This window comes from Panthera pardus, unplaced genomic scaffold, assembly GCF_024362965.1.
Source record: "Panthera pardus isolate Hobbes unplaced genomic scaffold, ASM2436296v1 HiC_scaffold_6, whole genome shotgun sequence".
NCBI classification, from domain to species: domain Eukaryota; kingdom Metazoa; phylum Chordata; class Mammalia; order Carnivora; family Felidae; genus Panthera; species Panthera pardus.
The window spans coordinates 128,691,551-128,715,527 of NW_026526991.1; the positions used below are offsets into that span (position 1 = coordinate 128,691,551).

General features: G+C 45.7%; 2 protein-coding genes across 14 annotated transcripts in view; one reads left to right on the forward strand and one right to left on the reverse strand.

Annotated features, from left to right (window-relative positions):
* Nucleotides 1-12,094, reverse strand: part of PRPF18 (pre-mRNA processing factor 18) — a 103,477-nt gene extending 91,383 nt beyond the window's left edge. For 2 of the 3 annotated variants that reach the window (XM_053895440.1, XM_053895441.1), the window contains exons 1-2: nucleotides 11,980-12,094; nucleotides 10,458-10,651 (exon numbers count right to left, since the gene is read on the reverse strand). The gene's annotated coding sequence lies outside the window, so the exon portion shown is untranslated. Of the gene's footprint in view, nucleotides 1-10,457; nucleotides 10,652-10,953; nucleotides 10,971-11,979 lie in introns of those variants that run through there. The other variant, XM_053895442.1, reaches the window with a different exon arrangement.
* BEND7 (BEN domain containing 7) overlaps nucleotides 11,650-23,977 on the forward strand; it is an 81,959-nt gene continuing 69,631 nt past the window's right edge. For 9 of the 11 annotated variants that reach the window (XM_019460740.2, XM_019460741.2, XM_019460745.2 and 6 more), the window contains exons 1-2: nucleotides 12,072-12,180; nucleotides 14,506-14,589. In XM_019460740.2, coding sequence (XP_019316285.2) covers nucleotides 12,120-12,180; nucleotides 14,506-14,589 — 145 coding nt within the window. In that variant the 5' untranslated portion in view covers nucleotides 12,072-12,119. Of the gene's footprint in view, nucleotides 12,181-14,505; nucleotides 14,590-23,977 lie in introns of all 11 variants that reach the window. The other 2 variants (XM_019460749.2, XM_019460744.2) reach the window with 2 other exon arrangements.

The window sequence follows — 23,977 nt, forward strand, 5'->3', positions numbered from 1 at the left end:
GCCTGGGTGGCTCTGTCGGTTAAGCGTCCGACTCTTGATTTTGGCTCAGGTCATGATCTCACAGTTGGTGAGTTCGAGCCCCGCAGCAGGCTCTATGCTGCCTTGGCCTCTCTCTCCCTCCCTGTCTGCCCCTCCCCTACTCGTGCTCTCTCTCTCTCTCTCTCAAAATAAGTAAATAAACTTTAAAAAAATGTGTTAAAATTTTCTAAAAAAAAAAAAAAAAAAGAACCTAACACAGAGGGCTTACTCAGATTTAAGGAGATGTTGCCATTCAGACATAAAGTGAAAAAGACGGGGTTCAGCAACTCACCAGACATCATCACCACCAGTCTGGCAGGTAAGAGAGAACTGAGGGAGAGGGCTTCGTTGCCCACAGAGTGTTTGTGAAACTTGGTACGACGAGCCTGAATGGACTGAAGAAGGGCGCCTGTCTTCGGTATGGAGAGAAGATTGGCACAAAGAACCCAACTCACATTTAACCCAAAACTGTCCCGGCACAGGCTTTCCTGGGCTCCTCGGGTTTCTAGTTTCTACAAATGATACGGAACCGAAGAATGGACCAGGGACTGGCACCAAACCACATACGCACACAATTCCTCTCGAGGAGTGAGACTCGAGAAGAATAAGCGAGTTGGTCCCTGTTCCCGGTTTTAATTTTCACCAGAGTGTTTAACACTTGGACCGTAGTTTTATTTAGTTTGCTTACTGCCTGTCGCCTCCAGCCCCCACCTAGCAATCTAAGCTCCACGCGGACAGAAACCTTTGGTTGTGCCTTGTCTGCATCTATATCCCCAGTGCCTAGGACACTGCCTGACCCACGGCAGGCAGTTAAGTATCGGATCAAGGAAGTCGCTGATTTGGCACCGATATCTTCATTCACAGAGTCAGACAGAAAAATAGCACGCATATGTCCCTGCTGAAAAAGCTCCAGCAAAAAAAAAAAAAAAAAAAAAAATTGTTCTACTATGGGAAGAAGTTTTTAAAATTCTTGGAGGTAGGCTTTGAGACAGTGTTATTCCTTAAAACATAAACTAGGAAGTATCTCAAATCTGACCAGCCTCAAACTAAAGGGGAGGCCCTGTGAGGGCAGGGGTCGCGTCGTCTTTGTCCCTCCGTGTGAGCTCATGACTCGGACCTGAGAAATAAGATCCAGTAGGAACAACTGACCGAGGCTGTGCCAGCCGCTCGTCTGAGCGCTCGCCCGCGTGAATTCACTACTTTCTACGATAATTCTATGCGGGGGGCACAACGATTCCCCCCAGCTCCCAGGTGAAGAACATACATTGTAAGGGAGTAAATAACCGCCCGTTATCAATGTTTGGTTTCTCAGCTCCAGACCCACCCTCCTTTGCCCGGCTTTGTGAGCTGGGACTGGCCGAATGTTAGGCAGCAGCCCCAGGATGGTCCTTCCTGACAGGCCCTGGCCCTCCGTGTTTGTTGGGCAGCAAGGGAAACCAGAAGCCAGCTTTGGGCGAGTCCCCAGCTGTACCCCGGGGCCACACCGTCCTCACAGAGAGCTGCTTCTGCAGAATGGCGCTACCTTCTGGAAAGTCCTTTCCCACCAGCGGGCTGCATGTTCCCGAGGTCCCCGCGGCTTCTCTGGAGAGGACTGACTCCCGGCCGGGTCCTCAGTTCCTTTATTGTCCCCTCTCCTCAGCCAAGGTGTGGTGGGTGCACCTTGTGGATCCCTTGCACGCCTTTTACTCCTTTAAGTAGCTAACCTCCTTCCACTACTTAACAATTCTTTAGGTTCAGTTGTGCCTGGATAGAGCGCTGGGACGGTACTCTATTATTTCAGACCCCAAAGAGCTCCAGATTGTACCACGGGGAAGCGATCAGGCTGGGCTTCAAACGCAGCAAGTCTGAAACCAGAGGACACACTCCAAACTCTGATACTACACTGTCTCCAATTTGGGGAGAGAATCCAGGTTAACTCCGCCCACAGCCCAGACACCTCTGAGGATGCAGATATGAGAACCGCAGTTACAAGGGCCAGACACTGAATCACGTCTCCTCTGGTACGACACGGATTAACAGTACACGACCCTAAATCTTAATAGCTCAAAACCCTTTTACGTGCAGAATTCCACGACTAGACAACTCTGTAGAGTTGAAAAGGCATATGTTATTGTTCTCATAGGTAAAGAAACTGAGGCCCACAGACAGTAAAATTTTGCACAAGCGGTCACACTCAAGTCTTCCAGCTCCCAGCCAGAACTTTGCCTATAATGTCACTATCTTACCTTGGGGTTTCGTTACACTGGAGTCGGTTTGACTGTGAGACTGAATGGTGGATCTCCAAAAGATCCGTGTCCAAACCCTTGAGGCCTGTGAACATGACCTTATATGAAAAAGGGATCTTTGCAGATATGATTACATTAAGGGGAGATAGGGAGTTATCCTGGAAAATCAGGGTGGCCCCTAAATGCCATCATAAGAGTCCTTAGAAAAGAGAGGTAGAGAGAGACTTCACACACACAGAGGAAAAAAGGTTGTGAAGCCAAAGGCAGAGATGGGAATGATGTGGCCACAAGTCAACGAATGCAAGTAGCCTCCAGAAGCTGGAAGAGGAAAGGCACAGAAAGCGGCAATGAACAGATTCTCCTCTAGAGACTCTGTAGGGAACACAGCCCTGATGACACCTTGACCATAGCCCAGAATTACTGATGCCCAACTCCTGGCCTCCAGAGAGACCAAATTCTACTGTGTTAAGTCACCAAGTTTGTTGTAATGTCTTACAGCAGCCTCAGGAAATTAATATACTGACAAATTCAAGTTTAAAAAAAGTTTATACAGATAGAAAATATCTAAACATGACATAAAGTTTTATGAAATTAGCTTCATTAAAAATGAAGGATGTTAAGACCATTGAGAATGAAAACACGAGCTACATAGAAACATAAGATCTTCCAAAACTGAATAAGGGAGAAATAGAAAAATCTGAATAGCTCAATTACTAGTAATGAAATTGAACTGGTAACCACAAAACTCTCAAGAGACAAAAGTCCAGGACCAGCTGTTTTCACAGATAAATTTAAAGATGACTGAATTCCTATGCTCTTCAAACTATTCCAAAAAAATAGGAGGGGAAGGAAAGCTTCCAAATACATTCTACAAGGCCAGCATTACCCTGATACCCAAACCCAAAGACACTAGAAAAAAGAAAACCATAGGCCAATATCCCTGATGAACATAGATGCAAAAATCTTCAACAAAATATTACCAAACTACATTCAACAATACTTTAAGAGGATTATTCACCATGTTCAAGTGGAATTTATTCTGGGGATGCAAGGATGGTTAAGTGCGTGTAAGTCAATCAACCTGACATCCTACATTTTAAAAAGTGAAGGACAAAAATCATATGATCATCATGATGGATGTGGAAAAGCAATTTGACAAAATTCAACATCCATTTATGATGAAAATGCTCAAAAAAGTGGATTCCAAGGGAACGTTGAATCATTATGCTGAGGCCGTATTTGAAAAACTCACAGCTAACATCATACTCAACGTTAAAACCTTTAAGATAAAGAACAAGACAAGAATGTCCATTCCCTTCACTTTTATTCGACATAGTACTGGAGGTCCTAACCACAGCAATTAAACAAGAAAAATAAAAAGACATCGGAATTGGTAAAGAAGAAGTTAAACAGCACTATTTGCAGATGACGTTATACTGTACATATAAAACCCTAAAGACTCCACCAAAAAACTATTCAAAACAATAAATAAATTCCATAGTTGCAGGATACAAAACCGATATACAAAAATAGGTTGTGTTTCTATACACTAATAACAAAGTAGCAGAAAGAGAAATTACGAAAATAATTCCATTTATAATTATATCAAACAGAATAAAATACCTAGGGACAAACTTAATGAAGGAAAAATGAGGAAAGATTTGTATTTTGAAAACTACAAAACACTGATGAAAGAAACTACAGACGACACAAACAAATGGAAAGATAGTCCATGCTCATGGATGGGAAGAATTAATATAGTTCAAATGTCCCTAAGCAATCTACAGATTCAATGCAATCCCTATCAAAATACCAATAGCATTTTTTCACAGAATTAGAACAAATAATACTAAAACTCGTGTGGAACCACAAAAGATTCCAAATGGCCAAAGCAATCTTAACGACAAAGCTGGGTTATCACAATCCCAGATTTTAAGAAATACTACAAAGCTGTCATAATCAAAGCTGTAAGGTACTGGCATGAAAACAGACACATAGATCAAGAGAACAGAACAGAGAGCCCAGAAACAAACCCATGCTTTTATGGTCAATTAATCTATGACAAAGAAGGAAGAATATATAACAAGGAAAAGACAGTCTCTGCACAAAATGGTGTTGGGAAAACCGGACAGCTACATACAAAAGATTGAAACTGGACCACTTTCTTGCACCATATGCAAAATAAACTCAAAATGGATTAAAGACCTAAATGTGAGACCTGAGACCAGAGACTCCTAGAAGAAAACATAGGCAGTAATCTTTTTGGCATTGGCCTTAGCAATGTTTTTCTAGATAGATCTCCCCAGGCAAGGAAAACAAAAGCAAAATTAAATTATTGGTACTATACTAAAATAAAAAGTTTTTGCACAGCAAAGGAAACCATCTCTCAAACGGTCTGTAACATACTGAATGGGAGAAAATATCTGCAAATGATATATCTAATAAGGGGTTAATATCCAAAATACATGAAGAATTTATACAACTCAACACCAAATAATAATAATAGTAATAATAATAGTAATAATCCAATTTAAAAATAGGCACAGGAACTGAATAGACATTTTTCCAAAGAAGTCATCCAGATGGCCAACAGACACATGAAAAGATGCCCATCATCACTCACCATCAGGGAAATGCAAATCAAAACCACAACATGGTATCACTTAACACCGGTCAGAATGGTCAGAATCAAAAACAGAAGTGGGACGCTTGGGTGGCTCAGTGGGTTGAGCACCCAACTCTTGATTTTGGTTCCAGTTATGATCCCAGGGTTGTGGGACAGAGCCCCGCATCAGGTTCATGCTGAACATGGAGTCTGCTTGAGATTCTCTCTCTCTCTCTCTCTCTCTCGAAGAAGAAGAAGAAGAAGAAGAAGAAGAAGAAGAAGAAGAAAGAAAGAGAGAGAGAGAGAAGAAATAACAAGTGTTGGCGAGGATGTGGAAAAAAAGGAACCCTCATGAACCATTGATGGGAATGTAAATTGGTGCAGTGTGGAAAATGGCATGGAGGTTCCTAAGAACATTAAAAATAGAATTACCATATAATCCAATAATTCCACTACTGGGGTATTCACCCAAAGAAAATGAAAGTAATAATTTGAAAGGACATATGCACCCCTACGCCTATTGCAGCATTTACAACAGCCAAGATACAGAGGCAACCCAGGTGTCCATCCACAGACGAAAGGATAAAGAAGATGTGGTATAGATATACAATGGAGTATTACTCGGCCATAAAAAACTGAGATCTTGCCATTTACAATAACATAGACGGATCTAGATGGTATAATGCTAAGTGAAATAAGTCAGTCAGAGAAAGACAAATAGCATATAATTTCACTCATATATGGAATTTAAAAAACAAAACAAACAGGGGCACCTGGGTGGCTCAGCCGGTTAAGCATGGACTCTTGATTTAGACTCAAGTCATGATCTCACAGGTCATGGGATTAAGCTCCACGTCAGGCTCTGTGCTGACAGCGTGGAGCCTGCTTGGGATTCTCTCTCTCCCTCTCTCTCTCTGCACCCCACCTCTCTCTCCCAAAATAAGTACACTTAAAAAAAACTATTTTAAAACAAAACAGAGGGGGGAAAAGCGACAAATAAAAGAACAGAATCTTAAAAACAGAACAAATTGGTGGCTGCCAGAGGAGGGATGGGTCGGGGAAAAGATGAAACAGATAAAAGGGATTAAGAGCCCACTTATCTTGACGCACAGTGAGTAATGTACAGAATTGTTAAATCATCATACTGTACACCGGAAACTGATGGAACACTGCACGTCAATATACTTCAGTTAAAAAAAGAAAAAAAATGTACAAGAATATCCATTAACAGAATGGGTGAAAAATATTCTGGTAGGTTTATACACGGCAATGGAAGACAGAATGCCACTATACCCAATATGAATGAATCTCGCAGATATAAAGTTGACCAAAAGAAACCTGAGCCAAGATAGCATACACTACGATTCCATCTATATGAAGTTCAAGAACAGGTACAAATTGAGCTGTGGTTTTGGAACTGTGGTTTCCCGGGGGGCGGGGGTTATCTGCAGGGAGGGACCACAGGGAGCATGCTGGTGGGCTGGAAATGTTCTGTATCTTAATCTGGGGCAGGGAATTTACATGGATGTATATCAAAATAAAAGAAACTGATTGAGGTGTATGTTTCAGATTTATATTCTTTACTGCATATAAGTTAGATCTCAAAAAAAAAGAACATTAAATATTTATTTTAAAGAAATGACAGAAATGTAGCAAGGTTAATGCACCACATTCAAGATTGTCAGAAAACCAGTATACCATCCCCAAGTTGCACTAAAAATTAGTCTTAGGATTTTCCTCATTTGCAAAATTGGAATAGCAGTATCTACCAACCTCATATAGCAATTCAGAGAATTAGACAATGTATAAATATCTTTGCACTCCTATAAGAGAAGTCCTATATAAATATAAGGTAGTATTTGTGGAGTGTTCTAAGATCTCATTTTCACTTAAGTAATCTCTTAGAGATACTTCTTCCTTTCCTTTAAAATACAATAACTAGGGGTGCCTGGATGGCTCAGTCGGTTAAGCGTCTGACTTCAGGTCATGATCTCGCGGTTCACGAGTTCAAGCCCCACATCGGGCTCGGTGCTGACAGCTCAGAGTCTGGAGCCTGCATTGGATTCTCTGTCTCTCTGTCTCTCTGTCTCTCTCTCAAAAATAAAGCACTAAAAAAAAAATAAATAAGTAAAAGAATAAAATAAAATGTAATAACTAAAACCCATAAAGTAAATGAAAGATGAACTATGAGTTAGGCCAAAAACAAATTGATAAATTGGGACCAAAGCAGGGTTGCCCATTCTTTCCATGACCTTTCTGATGGGGAATTGTCATGAAACTGAAAAGTCAATATTTATCTTTATTAAAGCTTCCTGAAAGATTCCAGAATCTACCTAGGACAGGATTTTCAATTCCAGACACTCCAAGCAAAGATTTATAAAGTTTTAAATCCAATAATACCATCCTGCTTATCTCCTTTTTTGAAAGTTATTAATAAAACAAACAATGTTTGGATATAATCATCATCTGTATGGATATAAATAGCATGGTTCAAATCATAGTTCCTCTAAATCAGAGCTGTCCAGTGAGGTAGCCACTAGCCACATGTGGCTATTGAGCACTTGAAATTTGGCTAATTTGAATTAATCTGCCCTCCAAGTATAATATACACACCATTTTCAAAATTTTGTACCAAAAAAAGAACATAAAATATCTCATTAATGTTTATATTGATTACATGTCAAAATGGTATTATTTTTAATGCACTGGGTTAAAGAAAATATATTACAATGAATTTAACCTGTTTATTTTTAGTATTTTTAATATGGCTAATAGAAAACTTTAAATTCGGGGTGCCTGGGTGGCTCAGTCGGTTAAGCGTCCGACTTCAGCTCAGGTCACGATCTCACGGTCCGTGAGTTCGAGCCCCGCATCGGGCTCTGTGCTGATGGCTCAGAGCTTGGAGCCTGCTTCCGATTCTGTGTCTCCCTCTCTCTCTGCCCCTCCCCCATTCATGCTCTGTCTCTCTCTGTCTCAAAAATAAATAAAAACATTAAAAAAAAAAAAAAAAGAAAACTTTAAATTCTATGTAAGGCTTGCATTATATTTCTATTGGACAGCAGGGATCTAAAGAAAGATGGAAATTTTCATCTCAACACAGAGTTTTCAAAAGGGTTTTAAGAATTAGGATTAAGACTGCTTAAATGTTTTCCGGCCAAACTACCTGTCTTTGTCAAAGATTATAATCTATGTTTAATCTTTATAATCAACTGAGTTTTAGGATGGTTTTATGAGGTTTGGCCTCCATGAAGTCACAGAACATTTACTGGTTTTCCGTGAACCTTAAATAATACATAAACCTGCAGTTCTAAAACGTTTGGGGGCTTTGTACCGTTGAGGCAGAGAAAGGACCTTAACAGATCTCCAACATGACTTTCCAGGATACCCTAACCCAAAAGCTATATTCAATCAAGCAAAAATGATACTGCTATGAATTGAATTGTGTTCTCCCAAATTCACAGGCCGAAGCCCTACCCCCCAATATGATGGTACTTAGAGGGCAGGACTTTGGGAGGTAATTAGGTTTAGATGAGGTCATGAGGACAGGGTACCGATGATGGGAGTAGAGTCCTTATAAGAAGAAGAAGAGGGGCCCCCGGGCGGCTCAGTTGGTTGGGTGATCAACTCTGGATTTCGGCTCAGGTCGTGATCTCACAGTTCATGAGCTGGAGGCAGAGTCCGGCTCCATGCTGGTGGCGTGGAGCCTGCCTGGGATTCTCTGTCTCCCTCTCTCTCTGCCTCTCCCCTGCTTGCACTCTCTCTCTTCCTCTCAAAAAAAATAAACATAAAAAAAAAAGAAGAGGAAGAGATCAGAATTCTCTCTCTCTCTCTCTCTCTGCAACAGGGAGGACACTGTGAGAAGGCAGCCATGTACAAGCCAGGAAGAGAGCTCCCACCAGGAACCGAGCCTGCCAGACCTTCATCTGGGACTTGTAATCTTCAGAACAGTGAGAAAATAAATTGTGATTCACAGTCAACTGTATTTTGTTATGGAAGCTCAAGCAAACTAACACAGACCTACTGCTTAAAGCAATCTTTTTTATTAAATGTCATCATTAAGCTTTACCTATATACATTTTGCTATGTAAAGCATGGTGATTTGCACCCTGTGATGAATAAGAATAAAAAAATATTGATTTTCTCTAGACATTAACAGGACAGGTCTGACCTCTGGCCTCTGTAGACCACTCACTCACAGACCATCTTTGTTGAGCCAGGAGAAAGGGGTCAAGGAAAATGATTGTTATTTAAAAACATTATTACTTTAAAAAATTTCATCCTTGATTATATTGAAAATATTTTCTTCAGTAAACGGAATTTATATTTCCATTCTAACCGAAAATGCAAAGTTGTTCATCTCTCCCCTAGGGATTGGCTTCTTGGTGGCACTTTCAATGGTCTCACCACAGTCTGAGCATAATAAAATCTCATTTTATGCTCCAAGGCAGGAAGCATCCTAAAAGCTCCTCAACCAGTATAGTACACAACCTTGTGGCTTTTGGACTAACAGTTAGACTTCACAGGGGCGCCTGTGTGGCTCAGTTGTTTAAGTGTTCGACTTTAGCTCAGGTCATGATCTCACAGTTCGCAGGCTCAAGTCCCTCATCGGGCTCTGCACTGACAGCAGGGAGCCTGCTTCAGATCTCCTTCACTCTGTGCTTGCACTCTGGCTCTCTTTCTCTCAAAAATAAATGAACATAAACATTTTTTTAATAATTTATAAATAATAGACATCACAAAAAAGAAAGGAAACAAAATGGTGTGCTTGTTTCCTTAGAAACATTCAAAACATCTTCAGATGTTTTCTTTTTACTTTTTCTGTTTTACTTTTTTACTGTTTTCTTTTAACTTTTTTTTTAATGTTTAACTTTGAGAGTGAGAGACAAAGCGTGAGTGGGGGAGGGGCAGAGAGCGAGGGAGACATAGAATCCGAAGCAGGCTCCAGGCTCCTAGCTGTCAGCACAGAGCCTGCTGTGGGGCTCGAACCCACGGCCCATGAGATCATGACCTGAGCCAAAGTCAGACACTTAACAGACTCAGCCACCCAGGTGCTCCTACTGCCTGTTGTAAAGAAAGAAAGAGGAGGGGGGAAGTGGAAGAGAACCAAATAGCACAGTTGATTTAATCCCTGTTATCACTTTAACCTCTTTTGCCACCTTTTGGAGCTCCAATGGGTCCAAGTACTCCAAGAAAACTCCACAAAATTTTGTTTGTCCTACACATATTCTCTGGGAAAAGGACCCTGAGCTTTGAACATAAGCTCCAAGGAGGCAGTGACCAAAATAGGTTAAGAACTTCTGTTTAAGAGTTTACTTTGGTGAACTGCATGAACATTTCTCCTTGAACCTGGCCAGGTATAACCAGCCGCCTCACTTGATGCATACCACCTAAGACCTCAGAATGTGTACCAGGCCCTGCTTCCACTATTTAATAATGACCTTGTGCCTTGGTTTTGTTTCCTGGTGTGTGTATGCTAGCTGCCTCCAACTTCTCCCTTCCTCCAAGTTGTCCTATTCTGTGTATCCCAGCTAAATAAGAGTGGACCCAGATGGCTGTCTCCTTATCTGAGAGAGACCCCAGGGTGAAACTTGTCATATTTAGCAACATACCCTTTTCTCATACTCCTCTCCACTCTTTTGGGGCCATCTGAATTTGCCACGGTGCTGGATGGGTCGTCCGTTTCTCTATTCTCTTTTTATTTAGGTCTAGGAACCATCAGTTTGGTGAGGCACCTTCAAGGACGTCAGATCGCAGTCCTGTACCGCCATTCCCACGTGGTGTAAAATTCTCTTGCATTCCCACCCTAAGGATGTTGTGAGAAAGAAATGGCGTGCTCTTAGCTCCCCAGAGAAGATTATATAAAAGTAATAAAAGCATTCTGTTGCTGTCGATTCTTTTGGCACGATTACACCAAGTCGCAGAGTCCCCTGCACCTGCCTTGACCATTCCTTGCCTAAGAGTCAGCAGAGACACAAGCACCCACTGACGTTGCGCCCCTCACTCCGTCCACCCTCTCCAAGCCCCACATTCCAAGTTGTCTCCTTGAATATAACTCCGGATCTTCCTACAAACCCCTTTGTACTGATGTAAAGAATTGAAGCTCACTCTCTCCTGTACTCTTCTCACCGGTAAATTCTCAGATCTCTCCGTTTCCTTGCAGAGCGCAGAGGGGTAAGTTGTGTATGTGTGTGTGTGTGTGTGTGTATGTGTGTGTGTGTGTGTGTGTGTGTACGCGCGCGCGCGCGTGTGTGTGTGTGTGTGTGTGTGTGTATGTGTGTGTGTGTGTTTCCTAAAACTTGCATAGAGCCCATGAGTGTGGCTCTCCGACCTCCTGGATCTCAAGGCAAGGAGTGGGCTCGCCGGAGGGTCCCCGACACCCCGCACAGCAAGCTCGGCCCCGGGGGGGCGGCGGCGGCGAGAGGCAGACGAGCTCGGGGCCGAGAGCCGGGCCCCGAACAGCGGCGCCCCGACCCCCCGACCCCCCGTGCCAGGCAGGGCCCGCCGTCCCCGCGGGAAGGCCGGCCGGCCGGGCCGAGGGCGCTGCGCCGCGGCCTCCGGCTCCTCCTCGGGGCGCCGCGCGGCCAGGCCGGTGGGTGGCGGCGGCCGGGGCCCCCGGGGATGGCGGCGGCCGCGCTCCACCAGCAGGTGGCCCCGGGGTCCCGGCGGCGCCGCCTCCTCCCCGGCGCCCCTCCTCCCGCGGGGGCGGTCAGCGCCCCGACCCGGCTCGCACCCCGCCGCCGCCGCCGCCGCCGCCGCCCTCGGCCCGCCCGCCGCGTCCCCGGGGCCGCGCTCGCCGCCGCCGCCGCCGCCGCCGCGTCCGGAGCAGCGCCCAGGCCGGCCCGCGGCCAGCGCGCAGGGCGCCGGCAGCACCCGGCCCGCCGCGCCGCGCCCTCCCCGCCCCCAACTCGCTCCCCAACGGAAAGTTCGGCTCCGGCTGCGCGAGGCACAGAGCCCGAGAATGAGAAGGGGTCGGGGGGCGTGCTGAGGGGACCGGGCGGCGGCGGCGGCCAGGCGGGGGCAACTTCTCCCGGGAAAGCGCCTCCTGCCGACCCCGCGAGCCGCAGCCCCCGAGTGGGCTCGAGGTGGTTTTTCCCTTGCCTCTGCCTCCCCCTGCGGATTCAAGACGCGGACCTTGGTCCTGGCGCTCCCGCTGCCGGGTGACAAGAGCCAGCGCCGCCGCCGCCGCCGCCGCCGCTGCCTCGGCCGCCGCTCCCTCCGCCCGCCGGCCGCCCCCCGGCCGCAGCCCCTGCCTCCTGCCTCCTGCCAGCACCATGGAGTTCTCCGAGAGGAAGAGGAGCAGGAAATCCCAGAGCTTCAAACTGGTGAGCCGAGGTAAGCGGCGGGCCGCGCCGGGCCGGGCGGGGGGCGTGCGGGCGGCGGAGGGAGGACTTGGCGCCGCGTAAACAGCCCCGCGCCCGGCCCGCCGCCCCGCGCCGCGGCCGCGCGTCCCACTCCGGGGGTCCGGGCTTCCGGGACCCCCGAGTCCCCTCCCGCGGTGGAGGGGGGGCCGCGGCCGCACACGCCGCGCGGCGGGCAAAGTTGTGCGGGGGGGAGGCAGGATGCTATTCAGCGTAAACAAGTCGGAGGGCACATCAGGAAATTAGCAAACAATGACACTTGGGGAGCCGAGAGCCTTCTTTGGTATTCCACTCCTGTGGCTAGGTTGGGGGGTGGGGGAGAGCTGCCGCTCCGTCAGGCCGTGCACACACGAATCCCGACCAATGGTTGTGGGTTTGCTTTTTTTCCCCCCAAACAGAAGCAAAAAAGGTGGTGGTTCTGTTAAGAACCAGAAAGAAGCTCATGAGGTGCACGAGCCCAAAATGAGAATTGCTGACCTCCGGCGTCTTTTCCAGAGACGTTATTTGGGTTGGAAAGGTGTTTTGGAATAGATCACTTATCGGTCAGAAAAGTATCCTTAAAAAAAAAAAAACAACCAGCCGGTTCCTGGCGATTTAACAGGTGTACATCACGGTCTTCGGGCTTAGGAATGTTTTATGGGGGAAGGGGAAAGTTGAGTCGTCTTGTCTGTGTTCAGTTACTTGTCAGAGCCTTCATTTTCCTGATAGGACTTTTTAAAAAACGCTGAGAACTTAAGAGCGGACATAAAAATATGTCTATCCAAATGCATTGTGTCGCCTTAAATTAGAGTCAGGTGACTTTTTTCGTCCTAATGTCCCGGGTCCCGATATTGAGTTGAGAACCACCTTGCTTAAATAATCGTCTTTGAATCAACTTGAGGTCAAAATCAAACCACAGAACCTGTCCCCTTTTTCCTCTGTTGTTTTATCTAACACTGGCATCAGAGTAGAGAGAGCACTGGCATCAGAGTAGAGAGAGCAAGGCGACCAACCTGGGGAAGTCACATGTGAGCTGATGAACATTAGAGGGCAATTCCAAGTAACAGAGCTTTTCAAGCTAAGCTGAGCTACCTGTGATGTAGATTCAATAAAGCCTGTTTTCCACAAGCCTGAAAATGGTTTGATTGTAGACATTTTGAAGATCGCCTCATACCTGTTTTCCCTGATTTAGTTTGGACACTGCTTCATGAAAGAGGCCTGGCATAGTTTTACGTATTCAAAATATTTGGCTCGTCCCTCTGTTTCCGTGTTGATTACTCAGTCATTTGTACTTTAAAAATCTCCATATGTGACCGGCCTGTTGGTCTATTGATTCATTCGGGAAGGTAGGCTGCTTTCCTTATTTATGACCTCAGGGAACTTAACTACTCTATCTGAAAAGTGAGAGTGGTTTTGTAGACCTTGTCCTGTCAGGTCTCAAGCCACCAAAGAAAACAAAACAAAAAAGGAATAGCTTTTAAGAAGGAACCTCTATTTTCTTACCTAGACGATCCTACTTTTCAGAAATAGACCATTGGCAAGTACAGGAGCCTCTGTAGAAAAGAAAGAAGCTCTTAACGTACGGTATTTTAAAGTTTGCCTGACGAAGCAAGTTTTTCTTTTTCCTTTTTTTTTCTTTCTTTAAATTATGGGTCTGATTCTTCTCTCTGCTCTGCAGGTGCATTTTTAGAAAATAAACTATTGCATATTAAAGTGCCATAGCTGAATGCAAAAGATTCACTTGTGTGAAAGATGAGAATCTTGCTTTCTTATCTAAGCTATACTATGTTTGAAATAACAAATCAGTTTTTTCGTGTGTGCTTTCCTGTAAGCTGCTTAAAGGCTGGTATTTTTCTGGGTAAACTGAGAAAACAGAGTGTCGGGTTACCCTGAAGCATGCTGTTGATATACTGTACTCATGGAAATGGGTTGTGGAGATAATTTTGGAATCACCCCCGCCCTCCCGGCCTATGATTGGGCAAGGTTTTTCTTTTCCTTATAAACATGCTTGTCATTTGAAAGAAAAGAGGCCTAGTAATTGGCATCTGTGGGCCAAATTTACTGGGAAAACTATGTGATCAGCAAAGCCGTTTTCTAAAGTCAAAGTAATAGGTCAAGTTTGCGTACTTTTCAGAGTAAGCAAAGTTTTAGAGATTACTAAAGACTATGAATTCCGTGACTAACCGAGTTCTTGGAAATTATGTTTATAAATTAAAGTATAGATTATACATCTTCTCTATAACGAGAGTCTAGTCTTTATTGCTTATTCATATCTTGCTCGTCATTAGAATTGTAATTTTTGGTTGTTTTCTCATCCCAGATTATCACCATGAGGTATATAAGATCTCAGAATTCAGCAACGATGTTAATGGGGAGGCCAAAGAGACACAACCCATTTATTTAGGTAGGTTCCTATGTCAATTAATTTCTCAGCAAAACAGTGTGGCCATTTGCAATTAGGGGGAAGGGAAAAAAAAAAAAAAAAGAAAAAAAGATTGTGCCAGAACGGGAAATGTCTGCCATTGCTTAATGTATGACATTCTTTTCAAGACCTTTTATTTTACAGATTGCCAATATATCCCTTATTAACATTGCTAAAAGTTGTAATTTCAGACATAAATGTTTATTAGTGTCTACACACAGTGCTAATTATCGCTCACTCCCAGAGCCAGATGCTGACTGAGCAGTTTTGTCGCTCTGTGCTCACCCCATTTCCATTGCATATTCGCTGGCATGCTTCACTGGCAATAGTTTGTGTAATTGGGGTATTACATCTTTGACATCTGGATAACAGAAATTCAATTTCCAGGAAGCCGCTATTTGTTTGGTTTTGCTTCTGCCTTGGGTGGGATAGAGGATTAATATGCTGTCTTATTATAATGTCCCTTCACCTCTGTGGCCTGGTTGCTAATCCTGCCATGACAAAATTAAATTAAATCTACAGTCAAAAAAGCGGAAGGAACATCAAAGTGCGATTGTCCGCCCAACCACCTCTTGAGAGCTCCAGCTCTCCCCTTCCTGGATTTGTGGGCATTTCACACCAATGTTTTTGGTCAGAGAGACTAGCCATGCTTTGTCTTTGCCATCCTCATTGCCAGCTCACCTCAGGGTCAAACGGAGCCAAAGCAGCGCCTGTGAGACCCATCGGACGAGTGTAGCCGCCTGGTGAATGAGCAGGTAGTCCAAAACATTGCCACTCTTTCCAAGTGCAGCGTTTGCTACAGATACCATACGTGAAGGACCTGGCATGTGCGGCTTGTCAGTTGCAGACCACGAACCAAAAATTAAACAACTTCAGATTTTGCCACTAAGAGTGCAGTCCCCCTTAAGTAAGAGCGGAGAGCAAATGGTGGCTTGTGGCTTCAGCCTTGCCCATCGCGAACACCTTCACCACCCCAGAAGTAGGTTGAGAGCGGGTGCCGCACAAGAAGGGAGCAGAAAGTGGGAGACCGTCGGGGCGAGAGTGATGAAAAGCCGAGGCCAGACTTGCCAGACCTCTGGTGAGAATTGAGAGCAGAAGGAAGTAGGATTGCTGTTCAGACCCAGTGTGAGGGGTACTGAAAAGCCGAACAACGTGAAAGCCAGATGGCGTAGTATTCTGTCACTGAGATCTCTCTTTTTTTGCTTTGAGGAAGAGAAAGGGTGGGTTGCCAAAGGACTGAGAGATCAAATGGATACTTGATGGAGGTAAAATAGGAGGGGAGTATCAGCACGTCTTACATATGCAACCACTGAAGGTGCCTAGATCTTTCCATCCTAGGGGAGAATATTACTGAGGCCAGCAACTACACTCACCACCTGTTCACTGTTAAGAGGACTAAAAACCAAAAAGTTAATAGTCAAGTGAAATGCTGTGACCCAGAAGGAGAATATTCTTGGGTTGTACTCTCTTTAGTTCCTTAAACTTAATGAGTTGGAATTCTGTACTTTCCATTCCCTAACCTTATTGGTTGGAATTCTGTGTCTAAGTACCACTCGACTTAGCCATTTGAAATGAGGAGTTTGCCTATTAGTAGAAAATCTACATTTATCGTCAAAATGTAACATCATGTCCTTGGTTCAGTTAACGTCCAACAAAGCAGGCCTTTTTCCCCCTTTGTGCTGTGTATTTGGAAAACAGTAATTCTGGGTGTGAGAAAGTGGGGGATGAAGAAGAGGAAGATGCGAGTGGTCAGAATTCGGTAAACTGTACACTCTTGAAGGGGGCAGGCATCGCTGCTTTCATTTTTCCCAGCTCGAGTCCAGGAAGATAAGAGAACATCAGCGAAAGACCAGGGTGGGGATCAGCTTTCCAAGTTACCGGGCAAGAAGGCCTCAGACATCAAGAGACAAAAGTTTGAACAGTGGAAACGTGTGCCTGGGTGACTTCTCAATCTTTCGCTCATCCTGTGAAAAGTGTGATATGGTTCCCAAAGACCAATTTTATTTTGTGATCTCTGGGTCCATTTTTTTTTTTAAAGTGGAAAAGCAAATGAGAGCGATTGGAAATAGTTGCCGACAGCTTATGAACTTAAGAATTTGGTTGTTGATGATGTTATAAGACATAGGCATTAGGAGTTTGTAGGTACTCCTCTCAAAACATAGCTTTATATCATGTTTGTTTTTGTAAATTGCTAGAGTCTACCCATAACACTACTCGCTAGGGTGCAGATTTCTGTGTGAAGTTTCTGACGCCCAAGGGAGTTTGTTAGCAGGACAGCAGAAGAACTGTTTCACCTATAATGCAGTCCTAAAACGTGGCCCTGAGATGCTGTGTAGGATTTTCTGTGTTCAGACGTAGGTATAATCCCTAGGGCTATCTGCACCTATAAGATTAAAGTTCATATCTCCGGGAAGGGGAGCGCTCCAAGTTTTGGCAGAGTTCCCACATGAAATCTATTTCCCTGGAATATATTCAGGCTGTTGACTAAGGAAGCCCACGAGTGAGGCAGGGTAGCTCACTGGTGTGAATGGCTTGGCTGAGTGCTTTGCGACTCATACAGTATCAATGTGATAATAGGGCCAGACGAGGGTATTTTGCCCTGTGGACATTGATGTGGCCCAGCTGGCTGCGGTGGGCCTACAATAAAAATTTGAGCACCTGTTTGGAGAGGAACAGCAACTCGTTTTAATCAGTCCAACAGATGTCTTTTTTAAGAAAATACTGCGCACTCAGCACTTTTCTGGAACAGGGGTGGGAAATGGATAGGACCAAGACATTTGGGGAGATAGGACAAATTGAGAACACCATCAAGGAGCAGTATTCAATAATAATAACAGTTTGGACGCTTTGTGCGTGCACCAGTGTTGTGTTGAGTACCTCACATGAATTTTCTCATTTACTTCTCACGGCAAATCTGCCAGAGTCGTGATCATCCCTGTTTTGTACAGGAGACTTAGGTGTTTGATAGCCTGTCAGAGGCCTCTCAAGTAGCAAGTGCCATAGCCGGGATCCCAGTGCACATCTCCGTGTGCTGGGATCACACCCACCGCATGCCTCTCTGTGTGAACGATGATTCATTGACAAATGTGATCCGTTAGGGCAACGAGCAAAAGCAGCGTTGGAAGGGAGGGATCAAACGCGAGGTCAAGCGGAGAGCTCTGGAAGGGCTGGACCTTGAACTTGGGGAAGATTTGGATAGGCAGAGGGGAGGTGAAGAAGGGGCTAAGTGTCACAAGACCCAGACGTTAAGTGAAGGTCACACATGTAGTTTAAAAAGTGTTTTCACATCTGTCATCCTGTGGTTTTTACAGTAGTCCTGTGAGGTCACTGGGGCACATGTTCTTAACTCCCATTACCTAGAGGAGGGAACTGAGGCCCAGAGTGAAGTGACTTGCTCATAAATAGTGGAACCTGGCAGAAACCCACGTCTTCTGTCCAAAGATCTTTTCCCTCTGTCGTGTTGGGCCAGACAATTCAAGGATTATCAGGAGACCTTAGCTGGTAGCAAAGCACTTTTAGCAAGTATTTTAATGAGACAGTGAGTTTATTACTCATAGCTTTAAATGAAACATTTAATGAAATCTCTTTTTATACATTGGATTTTCTTTTGGATTTACCATTATAATATATAAATTTGAAACATGTCTGTTTTTCAGGTGTTCACTCTCTTTCATTTAGTCATTCAACAAATATTTATTGAGCTCCAATTGTGGGGTCACATTGTGGAGTGCCCTGGCCCTCTTGGTCCTCTTCTGGTTCTTTCCTTTGTTTTTTTTTTTTTTTTTTTTTTTTTTTTTTGTTGTTGTTGTTGTTGTTGTTGTTCCTTTTGACACTAAGTTATACAGCTTTCAGAAGATGAACCACAGGGTATAGTAGCCATGCCAGATGAGCACGGTCAAGATCTCTGAATTTTTTAAATGTTTATTTTATTTATTTTGAGAGAGAGAGAGAGTGAGCAAGCAGGGGAGGGGCAGAGAGAGAGGGACAGAATTCCAAGCTCACAGCACAGAGCCCGACACGGGGCTCAAACTCATGAACTGTGAGATCATGACCTGAGCCAAAATCAAGTCAGACACTTAACCGACCGAGCCACCCAGGTGCCCCTGAGATCTCTGAATTTTTAAATCTTTTTTTCAGTGACTTTGTTGATAACGGCTGCCCCCACCAGGGTCCCCAGTCTTTTCAAAGGTGACACACTCGAACAATCCCTACCCACTTTTCCAGGTTAGGGAGTTAGCCTCTAATGACAATGGGAGTCGTTAGAGCCCTGGAGAAGTGAGCAGGTGCATGTGTGAAATGGGGGGGGGGGGGAGCCGGCCTGGGTCCCACCTGGGTCCTGTTTCTTTCCAACAGGGAGGGGGGCCCCGATGTTTACCTCACCTGTGGCTAGAGTTGCATGAGTGAGAAACAACCTCAAATGAAATGAAGGGCCCAGCGGACCTGAGTGTTTCTTGGGGTTAGAAATAGAGCCGATAACAGCAGGTATCATTTTCGGAGAGGCTGCTGCGTGCAGGACACTATGCTAAGAACTTGGCGTGTAATCGCAGGGCGCCATGCAACATGCCCCACGTCTGCGGGACTCCACACAGCTTTTAGGGTGCCCTTGCCACCACGTGTAAGTGGTTTCTAAGGCTTCCTACAGCACTAAGAGTAGATCTGCTTATCCTTATCCTGTAGGTGCACAAACGGCTTCACAAATCCAAGCAAAGTCAAAGCCGAGAGAGCCTCTGAGGCTCTTGACCACCGACGGCTCCCTTGAATATGAGCGCACGTGTGAGTGTGCTTCTGTACCCATAGGCGCAGCGGTAGACCGCTTCGATTCTACTCGCTGCCTAAAGATCGGGAGGCGTCTGCAGTCAGGCCCGTCACACTCTTGGATTGGTCATTTAGCCAACATCACAACCACAGTGTGAGGCAGGTGTTCCATCCGTCATTCAGACAGGAAGCCGAGCTCGGAGGTGAAAGTGACTCACGCGAGGTTATACCGTAGTGAGTAGTTGAGCGTGCTTTAAAACCCGGGTTCCTGATGTCCAGCTCTGCCCTCTCTCGCCACGTGGGGGCTGCCTGCGGTTCTGCCTACCTGTGCCGTTCTGCCCACACGGGCTCATCTTAGTGTGTGACTGCTCATCCTCTCCCCGCCACCCCCCCGCCACCGACAGAGTGGGGCTCAAGACATGAGAGGGGGCACCGTCGGTAGAAAGGAGGGGTGGGCAGAGCCTGGGACCCGCTTGGGAAGAAAGGAAGTAAACTTGGTTGAACATCTGCTGTACGCTGGGCACTTTCCCAAACTGGAGAAGTATTGTTATTTCCATTTTTAAATGAAAAATACAGGCCTTTGGAAATGTCAGTTTGCTCAAGGTCAGAGAGTTCGCAGACGAGAGCTTGGCCGTGGACCCGGCTCCCGCGGTATTTCTGCTCTGCGGTGTGGTCTCTGAGAAAGCCGGGGCCCCTCGCCTCCTCCTTCTGCTGTTCGCTCTCTGCTTCTAGCTCACCTTTCCAGTCTTTTCTCCCTCTTCTTCCTACTGAAAACTTTGGCCTGCGTCAGACTGGTCTCTTAGCATTAACTTCCTGGGGCGCCTTTCCCTGTCTGTGTGTGGGCTCTTCACCATCCCTTCCCTTCCAGGCCCTCCCACGTGTTAGCCCGTTTCCAGACCCCATCTATCACCAGCCTATCGCCTATCGGTTTCTGAAGCCCAATTCCAACATTACCTAGGCCTGGAGGCCTTCTCAGTTCGTATAGCACAATAGAGAGAACTCAGGTTTGAAGTCAGAAAACCTTGGTTTGAATCTCAGGCTAACGGTTAATAGCACCTTGCACGAAACTCTTGAGAGGCTTTCTTTCTCTTCCATAGTTGAATAGGAATGTTGGCCCTGGCTTCCCCAGCAGGCTCCCCTTCAGCATCTTGGAAATCCTATATGATAAAACACTTTTTCAGAGTAGAAAATGGTGTATTCTTATTTTTATTATCCCCTTCTCCTGAAATAGAAGTTCTGTTCTTCTGAACACCTTAGCACTAAATAATAACGTCATCTAGCATTTGCCACGTACTGCCTAATACTCGTTTTGTACACAGCTTTATGGCGCTCCAGGTCAACCTGCAGACACCCCTGTCGCCCCCAAACCTGAACAGTTAACCACACTGGATTGTGGTTGTTTATTCGCACTGTCTCTCCTCATGTAAGTTGTAAGATGACAGAGCAAGGGTGACCTGGATTCTTTTTTGTATCCTTCGAAGCACCCAGCACGGTGTTGTGTTCATAATAGGAACCCAGATGACAGGTACTCAAGTATCTAAACGTGTGAGTATGTTGGACAATGTCGTACAGAACTCTGAAGACTTGCTTTAAAATATATCACTGTGGGGGCGCCAAGAGTCGGTTAAGCATCCGACTCTTGATATTGGCTCAGGTCGTGATCTCATGGTTTGTGAGATCGAGCCCTGAGTCGAGCTCTGTGCTGACAGCAGGGAGCCTGCTTGGGATTCTCTCTTTCCCTCTCTCTGCCCCTCCTCCGCTCATGTTTGCTCATGCTCTCTTTCTCTCTCTTATTTATTCAAAAGAAATAAGTAAACTTTAAAATATATATACACACACCACACTGTTGAGATTTTGGAGACATTTAGCGAGCCAAACTAAAATATTCCTCATTTAACCAGAAGAATCTTTTATCATACATTAAAGCAGCAGGGAAACTTGGGACTTCTGATGTTGATGTGTGAGATAGAACTTGAAATCTTTTTGTTTTCCTTCACATCTAGAAAAGACCAAAAAGGAGAGGACCTCACCTAGGAAAGCCAGCGACATGTTAAAAACCAAAACTGAAAAATAGTATATGCTCTGCTGGCTCGGTATTGTGCCGTAACGTGGGCACAGCTTTCTAGAGGCGCTTGAGATAGTATTGACCTGCTTATCAACTGACTTTGGCAGGTCTGGTTGTCCAGCTCTGTGGGAAGCAAGTTTACCGACCTAAGTTTCAGAAAAATAGCAAGCTGTGCATTCAGCAACAGGCTTGTCCCGCTATGAGGGAACACTCAAGCCGGGCCTGCTCCCCTAGGCCCGTGTCTTGAGAAAAAGTTGCCTCTTTCCGTTTCCCATCAAGACTTGGTGTGGTTCAGGAGTGAGCGAAATGCGTGATACGTTTTGATGGTTTGCTGTTCCTACTCTGATCATGACCAAATCATTAAAAAAAAAAAAAAAGACACACAAAACAAAAAACCCTCCACGAAGGACAGACTCTAAGGAGATGTATTAACAATTTAGCCTCTCTGGTTCCCATGGGAATATGGATTTTTACTTTTGGAAGAGAATAACATGGCTATCTATAAGATAAAATAAAGATTTTGGAACAGTGTGTTTTGCATCTCCAAGTTAAAAATAGACCTAGGACATTTACAAAGCAACTCTGTTATTCTTACAAGTCACAGATTACTGGAGAGAACGCCACCTAGACTGGAATGTGCGTGCAGAAGCAGGGGGTGGTGGGCCAGGAGGGAGCAGACGCCCACGCCGGCAGGGATTCGCCCAGGGGCCCCGTGCGGCTCCAGGGCCTGCCTGCCTGAACCTCTTCACCGTCCGTGGCTTCCTAGTTAGGACTGAGACTCCTAGGCCTGACGGATGAGACTTTGCACGAACTGCCACCTGCCTCCTCGGGGCTCACGGCTGAGGCTTTCCTTCCACCTCCCAGGCTTCAGCCACGCCACACCACTTTCGTCCGTGCAGCAGGATTCTGTCCTTGCCTTTGAGGCCAGGCACTTAGTCACCCGGGTGGCTGCACATACCACCTCCTCTGCTTGGAATTTCACACTTGGACCATCCTCCCTCTTCTGTCCGTGGCTCTCTCTTATCCCTGAAGACTCCCAAGTTGATGCAGCTTCCTCCAGGCAGCCTTCCCTGATTCCCCTCACCTCTCCTTCCACAGCATCCAGGGCTGGGTGCTATCACAGCAAAGCCAGTTTGCTTTTCTGTCTCTCTCTCTCTCTCTCTCTCTCTCTCTCTCTCTTTCTCTCTTTCTCTCTCTTTCTCTCTTTCTCTCTTTCTCTCTCTCTCTCCCCGCACTGGGGTGTAAACTCCCTGAGAATAATCTCTGTGTCCCCACTGCCCAGCCCCACGATGGTCACATAAGTACATGCTCAGGGAGTGAATAAGATGTCCACTTTAAATTCAAAATAAAGTGGGGGCGCCTGGGTGGCTCACTCGGTTGAGTGTCCGACTTCGGCTCAGGTCATGATCTTGTAGTCTCTGAGTTTGAGCCCCACGTCGGGCTCTGTGCTGACAGCTCAGAGCCTGGAGCCTGCTTCGGATTCTGTGTCTCCCTCTCTCTCTGCCTCTCTTCCACTCATGCTCTGTCTCTCTCTCTCTCTCTCTCAAAAATAAACACTAAAAAAAATTTTTTTTTAAAGAAATAAATAAAGTGGTGGAATCAGCCATTTTGAAACTTTATTACCCAACTCTTTTACCTCTGAGTCCTGCCCTGGCTTCAAAGGGTGAACATTTACACAATCTTCTTTGTACCTAACTGGACCTCACATACCAGGCGTAAAATTTGTCAGCACTGACTATCGAAGCTATATTTTTCATTTGTTTTTTTTTCTTTTTTATTAGGTTAATGGCAGGTCCCCCTCTTCAAGTTTAACCCCAAAAGAGGATGCACCACTGTGCCTTTGTGTGTATTCCAGCCCCTGGCCTCCAGGGCCTTGCATATAACACCACGCTGTGCGGGCATCTCTGGATACGGCCGCACATGGGCCTGGCGTCTGCCCTTCTGGGCTCTGCCGGGAACAGTGTTTGCCACCCGGGCTGTTTGAGCCTTCATTGCTCAAGTCTCATCTTGAATTCCTGCAGGCAAGGCTCCATTCACCGTGTTCCTGGTGCCCGGTACCTGACACGGAGTAGATTCACAACAACTATTTCTGAATAAATGAAGGAGTCCCATGTTTGGAACATGTTAAAAGTGTAGTTATCATCTGATGTGAGCGGGACAGTCTGTTGAGGGGAGACCGTCTTCTTGTGCAGGACTGTCCCACATGTACTAGAGGTCTGAGTGTGGGCGGCACAAATGTACATGGATGTCAGGAGCAACCCCCCCCCCCCAGCCATTGTGACCATCAGAAATGCCCCCTACACATGTGAGTTACAGCATCGTCTTCTGCAGTCTACAGTTGTGGAGTCAGTTAGCTTTGAGCCGAGAAAAACGATTGCATTGCTATAGGCTGGACGCCCTTCCCTCCCCAGCTGTCTCCCAGATGCCCTTGTGAAGGGGCAGAAACGAGGGGCTGGGGTGGACCCAGCCAGCCACATCACCATACCCAGAGCGAGCACATCCATTCACGGCCAGGTTCCTGAGCCTCCTTTCTATGCAAAGGACAGCTTC